At 35.7% G+C, this 12,753-nt stretch overlaps 1 protein-coding gene across 1 annotated transcript in view; it reads right to left on the reverse strand.

The window, feature by feature from the left end:
• Positions 1-2,525: 2,525 nt before the first annotated feature.
• Positions 2,526-12,753, reverse strand: part of LOC135842483 (protein bowel-like) — an 81,623-nt gene continuing 71,395 nt past the window's right edge. The window contains exon 3 of the mRNA XM_065359963.1: positions 2,526-5,445. Coding sequence (XP_065216035.1) covers positions 4,170-5,445 — 1,276 coding nt within the window. The 3' untranslated portion in view covers positions 2,526-4,169. The remainder of the gene's footprint in view (positions 5,446-12,753) is intronic.

The following is a 12,753-nucleotide window of genomic DNA, read 5'->3' on the forward strand; positions in this document are numbered from 1 at the left end:
TGAATGTGTATTTGTCGTTCATGTTTTCGTTTGATACGATATCGGATTTTTCCAAAGTTTTCTGATTTTGCTTTTCAGAAATCGGTTTCGGAACACTTTGTGTTCGACTGCGCCTATGAGTTCCCCCTTGTAGAGTTACCTCGTTGTAATCTACACGGCTTATACTTCTCTCACTACGTCTCAAGTTTGACATACGCGCCAAAATAAATTCACTACTGTGTAGTTATAAATTTTATTACAAGTAATACAAGTCACAAATAATAATATGTACAATTAAATGCGTATATATACGCAACGTGGTAGATTACGCTGTTTAAAAACGCGCGAAAACACCTCGTGTTGTAAAATACGTTACGTGCCGCGGCAGCTGCGACAGTAAAATCGTCCGAGGTTGCGGCAGCGACAACGGCTCCGTTTTCCGAATTCGGCGGCTGGACGGGGCGGCGGTGGCAGCACGTACCACGTTGATTCGAGTGCTTTTGCTTCGCCTCTTCTTGGCTAATTTTCTCAAATTAACCTACGCGAAAATGCAAATAAAAGCTCCTACTTATTGCTAGGTAATTTAAAAGCCACTTTTTAAATCTTTTATTGCGGATTTACCACCAAAAAGAAAAATAGCAAGCGTGTACGAGCTCTAGCGGCTCTTTATTTGTCTGTAGACAATAAGCAAAATATGAAAAAGTACTTGACGTTAGGCGCCAATGTAAATATATTGATATTAAGTACCACTAGGTGATACTGCATAAGCTGAATACTCAAAGAATATTACTTACCCCGGCCAAAGGCTATACCAATTATATCACACAATAAGTAAAATGTAGTCGCGTGTAAGACACTATGTATTAAACGTAAAAGAATAAACACAATTAAATACCTTTGAAGAAGGTTTTTAGTATCAACACGATACTTTACACTTAACACTAATTACTTATAAATAAACACAATTAAAACTAATATAATACGCTTTCTTGCCAATTATGGCTATAATACACCACCGAGATTATATCGCGTCGACACGTCCGATCACTACGTACCTCAACAATATAACAATCGGCCGCAGCGCCGCTCCGTGGGCTTGTAGCCCTGTGTCGCGACGCGTGATCAGTGTTACCAACACATATACTTAATCCTATATAACCCTTACAGGTCCGGCATATCTCCCCTCTATCAGTAGACACTTTTTGATGATTTTACCTGAAATGCGACACTTTTTGACAATTTCAACAAAAATGAACACTTTTTAACAATTTTGACAAAAATGGACACTTTTTGACAATTTTATCTAAAAAACAAATTTTTTCAATCTTACCAAAAACAGACACTTTTCAACAATTTTGACAAAAATGTACACTTTTTAACAATTGTGCCGGAAATGGACACATTCTTGACTATTTTGTCTAAAAGTGGAGCTTTTTGACATTTTTCTACCAAAAATTGACACCTGTTGACAAATTTGAAAAAATGGACACTTTTTGACAATTTTACCTAAATTCGACACTTTTACAAAATTTTGACAAAAATGAACACTTTTTGACAATTTTGACAAAAATGGACACTTTCTGATAATGTTGACAAAGGTAGACACTTTTTGATGATTTTACCTGAAATGCGACACTTTTTGACAATTTCAACAAAAATGAACACTTTTTAACAATTGTGTTAATAATTGACACATTCTTGACTATTTTGCCAAAAATTGAAGCTTTTTGACATTTTTCTACCAAAAGTGTTGACACCTGTTGACAATTTTGAAAAAAATGGACACTTTAACAATTTTACCTAAAATGCAACACGTTTAGAAAATTTTGACAAAAATGAACACTTTTTGACAACAAATGATATCTACTTTTTGACAATTTTGACAAAAGTGCGCGCTTTTTGATAATGTTGACAAAAATGGACACTTTTTGGCAATTTTACCAGAAATGGATACTTTTTAACAACTTTGACAAAAAATGGCCACTTCTTGTCAATTTTACCAAAAACAGAAACTTTTTGACAATTTTGACAAAAATTGACACTGTAACAATTGTGCCAAAAATTAGCACTTCTTGACTCAAGAGAATTTGACAAAAACGAAAAAAAAACTTATTGGCAATTTTGGAACAAAAAGAGAACAAGAAAATGAAGTCTTTTTGAATGTTTGGGGTAGGCAGGTCGTATTACAAATTATGGACTTATAACTTCCGAGAATTGGTGTATGCCCGAAAAAGAAGTGACAATGAAAGGTCTGCACATCTCATAGAAACGTTTTTAGTGGAAATGCCTTCTTTTACCAATGAAGAATATCGTGCTTACACATTTTTCTGTCGTTTAAAAATGCTCTTCTTGTGCTTACCATTTACATATGTTGATTGTTCTTGTTACACCACTTTTTATCGTTTAAATGACTACCGTGCAAACCAACTTAACTGGAATTTCGCAAACGTCAATTTGATGACAATATCGAGCCGATGTTGGCATTTAACCTCACAATACGAGTAGAATTGCGTAATCGAAAAAAAAAATTGAACACGGTATTTTAAAAATTTAAATTTATTAAGAAATCTTTTTTTTTTCTTTCCACAAATATACAATACATACAAAAAAATTTACGTAAAAATCACATAATGTAATAATAATCATTAAAAAAAGAAAAACAATTTATAATCCATCGTCATAAATAATATATCTATGTATCATATACACTTCTACATATAAACTACAGAAAATATTACAATAGTAAGTAGGTACATACCTACTAGGTATAAGCATCAAACAAAAAACAATAATTTACATATCACTTAAAGCATTATATTCAAGTATTTCTCAATAGGTATAGATAAGTCATCAATTCAAAATAATTTAGGTTCATTTTGAATCTAATATTTTATCGTAGGTACTCAAATACATATGTAATTTGAAAATTGGAAATTTCAATTTAGGTCACACCTGTAATTCCAGATACAGATATTATATGTGTATTTTCAAATGAGATACCAAAACGTACACATAGAAAGGTACTATAAGTTACCTATAAGCTTACAATGAGAACTTGAAGTTCGATCTTGAGTGAGGACGGAATCGAAACAAGAGGAGGAGAAGAGGATTGTTCTAAAAATTAACCGCCAGAGTAGAGATAATGTACCTATATGTAAACGTGCCTACCTACACTAAACACAGTCCATTATTCAAACAATAATTAAAAAGCCACATTCGAATGGTTCGAGTACATCTTTGTATAGCAGCATATTGTACTGCACTATATGTGTGGTGTAGTATTCGGTATAGAACACGAGTGTGGATGGGGGGGGGGGTTGTTGTTTAATTAGTACGCGCCTGCGAGACTGGAAAATTGAATAATTTCAGAGAAAAATATTTTCACGTGTTTTAAACAACATTTTAATTACATTTCCGTTCGGTTTTGTTGCTCGGTACGCGCAGTTTAACTTTTTGGTAGGCTGGAGTGGTTAATGAAATGTTTAGGATATGGCCGAGTCGCGGCTTTGATTACAGGTTGTACGTGTAATTAAGAAAAACGCTGGAAAGTTTGTTTTGTTGAACGGTAGGTACTCAGGTAGGTAGTAGTGAGTACGAGGCGTAATATTTTTCTACACGATAGAGCCAGCAGCAGAAGCAGAGGAGGGGAAGGGCGTCGAGTTTTATCAATGAAGATGGACTAGGCTCGAACTCTTCTCGGATAAAAAAAATCTTACTACAGTAATTTAACGAAAGAAAAAAAATACTTATCAGAATAAATAGATAACTTACCTACTTACATATTTACACGTAAAATAGGCATTTATAGTACAACTTACGTAATGCTACATTTTGTATAATACGAAATAATACAATAACTTATACACACAGCAGAGACCAAAATATAATAATATTGAAAAAAAAAACACTTACGTCGAGTAAAGAAATGCACATTGAATCGAGATAAAACAACAAACGAGGAGATATAGAGAGAGATACATATCTAATTTTAAAACAATATAATATAATAAATAGCACCATTCAAAATGGCAACACTGCAGATGTCAGCGTGTGGGCTGGTTGAAAGTTAGCGTCACTTTGTTTTATGCTGTGGGAATCACAGATGTACGAGATTAAAGTCGGTGGAAACTCGTTTTAGTAGAGAGATCCAGCTACTCGGATGACGGGGGCTTCTGCGCCAGGAGGAGGTCCTATCTGCGCATAATGTCTTCTATACTGAACCCTTTCTTAACCGGGGGAGCTGGTGCGGTAGGAGGAGGCACCGTAGGAGCAGCAACAACAGCAGGGACCACCGCAGGAGGGGGTACGTTGACCGAAGGCGTTGACAGGAATCCGCCAGCAGCTGATGATGTCGATGACTTATTGGCAGATCCTTCGATGGAGATAGGATCAGGGGTGCTCAAAGAGGACCCTGAGACTGGTGAAGGTGCCCTGAGCAGAGCACTGGGTATATCTGGGGGCTCGGGGGGTTTCGATCGGAATATGTCCGATTCGCATGTGGTCTCTGATGGGTAGAGGTCGCGTCGAACTTGAACCTGGGCTGCTCTGGAGCCGGATGGTCGCATCGTGTACGAGGTCGAGGGTGAAGATAGATCTTGATGGTGGCATTTGGTCAAGTTTGGTGAAGGTGACCGACGCCTGTACGGTACGGAGGGGGACTGGCGACGGAATATAGGCACAGAGGAGGGAGAATGGTGCCTAAATATGGACCGATTAGGCGACGCCGATGGTTTCCTGTACAGTGGTAATGGCGAAGGAGACGTACGCCTGAAGATGGACACCGGTGATGGTGAACTGGGTCTCAGGCCGGATCCACTGGCTGCTGAGGTCGACTGGAATAACGACGATGGGGTGTTTCCAGCCGGAGACACGCGACCACTGGTGCTGCCAGCGAACATGGGCGAGATCTTTCGACGAGACAGGATGGGAGACCGCATCATACCCAAAGGTGAACGACGATCTTTATCCGGAGATACGGGTGATCTCGGGCGGCTCTCCCTAGTCCCGAAGATACTGGTTTTCGCGTCCAATGCCAGCGTAGGTCTACGTTCATTGGACGGTGTTCTGGAACGCATTCCGTCCTCGGGAGATCTGCTGCGGATCGAGGATGTATCGTCGGCGCTCTCCAATCGGTAGTTTTCGCCTCCTTCGGCGCTGGGCGAAGGTGACTGGAGAGAGTCTGAGGGAACGTCGCCTCCGACGGCGTGAGTTAGAGCGTGACGTCGGAGATCGCAATTGCGGCGGAATACTTTGCCGCAGGAGTTGCACTCGTAAGGTTTGTGGTCGGTGTGGGTGAGCAGGTGGGTTTTCAGGTTGCTGCGCTGGTTGAAGCTGCGATTGCAGACTGGGCATTTGTGGGGTGATTCTTCTTGGTGCAGGATTTTGTGTACTGCCAGGGTACGCGATTGGCAGAATCCTTTGCCGCATTCGGTGCATTTGAATGGTTTCTCTTTCGAGTGGATATATCTGTTGGAAAGAAAAAGAATAGGGTGGTTAGAAGTGTTTGAGTAGTTGAGGTTTTGTAGCAAGAGATAAGAGTAGGTATTATTTATTTTTTTAAAATTATTTTATAATACGGTACGTATGATAAATTATTGGTGTATAAATCTGGGTAATTTGATTCGATTATGGTTATTATGGGTTCTTGAATAGAGTAAATTAATATGTCCCAAGAATCTAAATAGCAACTCTTATGTTTTCGCGAAATTTCCATTTTTTTGATGTCAGGAACTGAGGGGGAAGGGAGGAGAGGGATAAGAAATTGTGTTTATCACGTTCACATAAGAAAATAATATTCACATTGAAGAGAGTTAGTTTAGAAATTCAAATTCTACAACATTGGTTTCATCAATTTTATTCTAAAACCTTCCATTCAGGTTCTAGAAAGACTTGAAGTTTTGAACATCTCATTCTAAACTTCACAATCAGCAGACCTTTGTGACGTCTAATTTCTCACTAAAAATTGTTTATTAATTTTTGCAAAAAATTTTAACCTTACTGTCAAACCCCCTAATTTCGGACACCTTTTTCATGTTTTTCGTAAAAGGCTTTAAAACGAGCGATTCAACTTGGTGTTTGTCTTCACATTCTCATAGAATGTCACCGTGTGAACAGTTTTTGAGCATCAATTTATTAATTTTACGTGATTTTGTTTGTTTAATTTGAATTCGAAAAGTGTCCGAAATTAGATCCAAGGTACCCTAATTTCGGACACTTTTTCTTTAACGTGGGAACTCGAAAATTTTAGTTGAAAAAGAAATTATTTACCCCTGAAAAACGACTCCAATCAAAAACAGCTCGAATCATGATGTGAAATGTAGAAAAAAAAGATTTTTCAAGGAAATGTTCAGCACTCTCATTATACATTTTCTTGTTAGAAAAATAAGTTGGTAACATTGAACAATTTCTTATCAAACTCCTTGTTGATGATTTTACGGCTCAGATCTTTTACTTTTCAGTATGGTTTTTAGAAAATGAGTGAAATAATAGTGCAATTCTTCATCAAAACTAAAAACACTTGATAAAAATACCGTTGAACTCGAAAAATACACATTTGCAAGTGCATCAGTGTTACCCTTCCAAACTCAGTAATGCGTGATCCAAAGTGTCCGAAATAATGATCCGTTTCGCGACTTTTTCAGTTTTTAGGATTTAAATAATAGAAACAAAACGTAAAATTTGAGGAATGAATTTTATTTTTAATTACCAGTGACTTCTTGATATTTTAGAGCGATTTTCATGGTTATGAAAGCATTTGGATAGACGCCGTGAATAACTTTTTCCTCACTCTTTATATGAAGCACTTTGTGAAGTTCATTTTAATGACCAAAGAAATAGCGTAAAATGAAAATTCTTACATCAGGGAGATTGTCCGTGATCTAAACTAATAGAAGAAGTGTTCACTTTTACTTGTACCCTTAGTTCTTATCATTAAAATAGCGAAAACATCAAGTGTCCGAAATTACGTACCCTGTCCGAAATTAGGGGTTTTGACAGTAATTTTTTTGCCAAAAATTAGTAAAAAAAAAATCTTGTTTTTTCACCATTGGGGAAAATTTAAAGTACAATTTTTTCCAAAAAATTGCCAAAAGTCTTGAAATTGGCCAAAATTGCCGAAATCCTGCTTTCTAACATAAATTATTACTAAAACTCTGGTTTTTTAGGACAATTGATAAAATATTTCACTTTTTTCCAAAAATGGTGCAAAAGCTTTGTTTTTGTTTTGTTTTTTTTTTGTTTTTTATGCAAAAAGTTTCAAAAAAGTGCCAATATTGTCAATAGAGTTATTCTCAAAACATGCTGCCTTTTACTAAAATTTTCAAAATCTTGCTTTTTGCCAGAAATTGTTAAAAATTCTCGATTTTTCAGAAATTGACAAAATTTTTGCTTTTGACAAAATGGTCGAAAATACCTAGTAATTTTTTTCTACCAAAAAATCCACATTTCATTTTTTTTACAAAAATTGTCCGAAAACTCACTTTTTTCCAAAATTGTCAAATGGATCCTTTTTTTTTTTAAACAAAAAGTGATTGCCAAAGTTTTGCTTTTTTGCTAAAATTGTAGAAATTTTTCATTTTGATGGAAGTGCTCACTTCTTACACTTCTAAAAAGTCTTACATTTTTCCAAAATCACCCAAGTCTAATTTTTTGCCAAAAATTTCCATACTTAGGTACCAATAGTCTCGATTTTTCCAAAAATTAAAAAAAATTCTCGATTTTTATAGCAAAATGAAAATGATATTATAATTGTGGTTTTTGAGCAAGAAAGCTAAAAAACTGAAAAGCCTTGTTTTTTTTCAAAAATGGTCCAAAAGTCTTCCTTTTTCAAAAAAAATTGTCCAGTCTTTCCTTTTGCAAAAAATGTTTAAAAATTCTGTCTTTTTGTTAAAAAGGCTAAAAATGATTTTTTTCAGGATAAAAGACCAGAAGGTTCTTTTTTTCAAAAATTACTAAAAAAAACCTTCCCTTTTACTAAAATTGTCAAAGTTTTTTGCTTTCTGCCAAAAATTGTCATAAAATCTCAGTGCTTCTAAAATTGAGAAAAACTTCTGCGTTTTATGAAAATGGCTAAGAAAATTGTGATATTTTAGGAAATAGGAAAAAATCTATTTTTTGGAATTGTAAAAGTCTCGCTTTTTGCCAAAAATTGTCATAAATTCTCGTTTTTTATCGAAATCGTTAAAAATTGCGATTATTTGCCAGAAATTCCAAGAAGTCTTTTTTTTAATAAAAATAATTGTCTAAAATGCTCTCTTTTTTTCCAGGCAAAAATGTCAAAAAATCCGTTCTTTTTCATGAAATCGTCAAAGTCTTACTTTTTATTGCCAAAAATTGTCAAAAAATGTTGTCGCTTTTCAGCAAAATGGCTACAAATTGTGATTTTTTGGTAGAAAAGTTTTAAAAGTCTTATCTTTTTCCAAAACTTGATCAAAAGTCTGTTTTTTTTTCAGAGATTACCACAACAAATCTTTCCTTTTGCTTAAATTGTCAAACTCGTGTTTTTCGCGCCAAAAAGTGTCAAAAGTTTCATTCCTTCGAAAATTTGAAAAATTTTCGCTTTTTATCAAAATGGCGAAAAATTATGTTTTTTTTGGCAAAAAAGTCTGAAAAATCTCTTTAAAATAATTTTTTTTTCAAAAGTCCTTTTTTCAAGCAGAAATTGCCCAAAAAATCTTTCCTTTTGCTAAAATTGTCAAAGTCGTGTTTTTCGCGCCAAAAAGTGTCAAAAATTTCATTCCTTCAAAAATTTACAAAAATTCTCGTTTTTTATCAAAATGGCGAAAAATTGTGTTTTTTTGGCAAAAAAGTCCGAAAAATCTCTTGAAAATGAACATTTTTTTCAAACGTGTTGTTTTTTTTTTCAAGTAGAAATTGCCCAAAAAAACATTATTTTTGATAAAATTTTCAAAGACTTGCTTTTTGGGCAAAAGTTTGTATTTTTTTTTTGTTTTTGACAAAAATTGCTAAAATTTTCATTTTATTGCCAAAACTTGGCAAAAATCTTGTTTTTTCATCAAAAAGTTGCAAAAAAGGTAGTCCAACTTTTTAAACCAGAACAAGTAGTTTTTTTCGTCCATTAAAACGTTTTGTTCACATTTTATCACGTCTTTTTTGGCTAATTTTTCGAATTTTTCACTATTTGCCAAAAATAATTTTTAGAAAGTGCAAATAGCCTCACTTTGTTGGAAGAAATTGCCAAAAGTCTTTATTTTCTATCAAAAAGTTACAAAATTTTAAAACAAAAAAAGATGTTTTGCACGTGTTTTTTCAATTTTTTGATTAGGTGTCTAGTTTTTCGAGCTTTTTTGGTTACCAAGTTCACTTTTTTAGGAAAAAATTGAGTACATTCAGCCTTCAGGGTGCCTCAGAATGTGGCATGTTTCATTTCAGATTTCATTTGTAGTTTATTTTTGCAAATATTTAAAAAATCTGGCTTCTTAGAAAAAAATAAATAAAAGAGACTATAATTTTGATTCTATTCAATTTTGTTGTACTTAAACTTCTTCATTCAGCCTCCAAGGCATCTCAAAGTGTACAAGGTATCATTTAAGATTTCAAAATATTTTGTTTTTTCTTGTTTTTTTTTTTTGCAAATATTCCAAAATTGAGACTTCCCAAGGAAAAAACAAAAAAAAAAAAATGAAGACGATTTAAGATTTAATTCTACAAAGATTTGATCCTTATTAACTTTTCAAAGTGCGCAAAATTTAACTCACAATTTTTGGGTGGGGGAGACGGAAGGGGGTTTCATTAGCTATGGCGAATCAAACGTGAAAAAAACAGAATGAATTTTACGCCTTCCAATTCCAATAACGAGTTCTATTTCCCACAATAAAGATGATCCCACTTTACATAATAATATTATGATGAAGAGGCTCTGGCACCGGGTATTTTTTTCAAACCATTTAATAAATCAGGATTTTCTTCTCTCTACGTGTTTTCTTCTCTTTTTTTTTCGCTCTATAATAATTCATATTAAGTATAATATGCTTAATAATAGCAGCAGCAGCAGCGACGGTGGCATTGGTTCAGAATTTGTTGATAAATTACACCGTATAGCCTACACCAGATTCGAGATTGGGATAGTACATCATGGACTTCGCATCCAAGTCGATATATCGTATATATGTACGAGCTTCATAGTGGTCTTCGTACAAAATCTTTCTCTGTAGCCCGGTAGGAGGCGTAAAAAGAATTAAAACGACGTTGGGCCGCATAAATCATCGGATCGAGTACCTTACGAGTATACAGACAAACATAGGTAGGGTAAAGAGGTACCTGTACCTATCTTACGAGTATATACGAGAGATGAGGAGAGAATTATTATTATAGGGACGCATTTTACGATTTTCGGGATACCACTGAAGTAGCCGGTCAGTTCGGCTTGGATGCTGCTGAAGATGCAGAACGTCAGCAGCGTGCAGAGGGAGGGAGGAGAGGAGGGGGGGTTGGCTTAATCCTGCATATACATCACGATTAAGATAAAGAATTATACAATACGAACATTGGTATACGAGTAGTACATCCATAAGCTGGTACTCGAGCACGATTTTATGTACTCAGTGGTACCAGTTCGACATCGAATGTTGTTTATACGACGACGACGACGACGACCAAGACGGTCGGATTGTTGTTTTTTTTTCACGTTTCCTTCCTTTAATGCAGTAGAAAGAAATGCTAGTACGAGAACGACTACTTTGCAAAGCACATCATCACGGAATAAAGCAGCAGACCAGAGACTAAAGATAACGGCTGCTAAAGAAGTGGATTGGTTTGCACGCGACGAAGACGAAGGCGAAGGCGACTTATAAGATGCACCCAAGTCGAGAGAATCGTGACTTCCACAACAGAGACCAAGACTGCTGCATGATGCTGGTTTTTCTATCTCATTATTATTACCTGCTGCAGACTCTCTCGCAGATGTAGCTGATTGGTTGCATGTACTAAGTGGTGTCGTCGAGTATGCATAATATCGCAGGGATGTTATCGTACTACAAAACGTGCCTGTGTATTAGGTTACCTTATATGTGAAGAGGAGGACATGGACATTGGACATAGACGATCGATATCGACATATGTGCCCAGATCGTCTAAAGTTCGATCTCTCATTAATAGTCTGGGTAAGGAACGAAAGTTTTTTTTGCTCGGGATTATTTTATATGGTATGGGTGATATTTTGGCCAGAGTTTATTTGCATTTTAATATCGTATAGCTCGCGGTAGCCGGAGGATATCGCGTGCAGCAAGAAGAAAGCCATGCTATAGAATGGCTATATAGGTTCGTATGGCGGCGACTTGGCTCTTGAAATATGATCTATTTACTTTTAATTTCTCAAGCTCGACTTGTTTTTCGAATCGATAGAAGCGATATTATTCGATTCGCATGATGCGAACTAATTTAGCAAAACGAACCAAAGCGCCGCCGACATCGCCATATCGCCGCATAGTCGTTCCACTGGATGCAAAATGTTGTTGATTTACGAGATTTTTATACCGTGGAAGTGGTCGAGAGGTGAGACGGGGTCATTGGAGGAATATTAATGAGATCCCGCAGTGATTAATTGACTTAGAAGTACCATACACAGACACACGAACTACATACATACAAGCTGCATACGAGTTTTCAATTTACCTTTTGTAGGTACTGGTATAATAACCCTTTGCCCATTCCCTTCGTCGTTGTGTGATTGTCGGAGATCGAAAGAAGACTAGAAATGCAATATGAGAACTTTGAAAAAAAAAAGGGGGAAAATCAAACGAAAAGGGGGAACAGGCGGTAGGTAATGTGAAGGTGAAACGAAACCGTATGTAATTTACGCAGAACCGGAACAGAAAAGGAAAAAAGGCTTCTTGGATGGTGGTTTGCGTAGGATTAGATTACACTAGTCGAAGTCGAAGTCGAAGTAAATGCTGGCTATGTAGACTGTAGAGGTACTATGGAGACTTATTGTATACATATGTATGTGTAATACACGTATTTATACGTTCCTAGACGAGCAACGAAGACTAGAATCGACGATTGTGTGGTTCATAAACGAAGGCTTGCGACTATTTCTTACTGGTACCCTTTTTTTTACTCTACATACTTGTATATGTAGATGTGAGTGCACAACTTCAACTTCAACTTGAGCTGCGTTTTGTTGGGGTGTAATTTGAGATTTTTTCAGTTTCGCAGAGGTGTGTGGGTATCTCTGACAGTGGTATAATTGATTGCGATATAAAGTGCGCCGAGTAGGAAATGGATTACCCTGCTGGGAGAAGGTGTAGATGGAGATGGCGCCTCGTTTGAGCTGGTTTGAATGACTTGAGATTGTTGCAAAAGGATTTTGAAAAATTCAAAGTTTCCCAATTATAAAAAAAACTGAGTTTATTGTTCATCTATTTGAAATTTAAAAAAATTAGAAATAGCAAATTTTGATTGTAAAGCTATTTTTTTGAGGATGAGCAGAATCCTCGAAATTTTCAGATAGATACTCCGGAAGCTGAGTGCGAAGGTTCTGCGACAAAAATGATGAGAACCAAAATTGTAGGGAATTGAATTCTCAATCATATTTATTTTCATCATTTTATAAATTTTTATTTTATAGAAACCATCATTTTGAAAATATTGAAAGTCACAGATATTAAAATCTGAAATTGAAATCCCAAAACTGTGGGACACCCTGTAGAGTGTAGACTGAATTGAGGGTTTTGCGAAAAAAGTTATGGAGACCAAAGTTGTGGAATATTACATTTCCAACCATCTGTCCCTTATTCATTTTTTCTTCAGCGATCT

The sequence above is a fragment of the Planococcus citri genome, chromosome 4 (genome assembly GCF_950023065.1).
Source record: "Planococcus citri chromosome 4, ihPlaCitr1.1, whole genome shotgun sequence".
NCBI lineage: Eukaryota > Metazoa > Arthropoda > Insecta > Hemiptera > Pseudococcidae > Planococcus > Planococcus citri.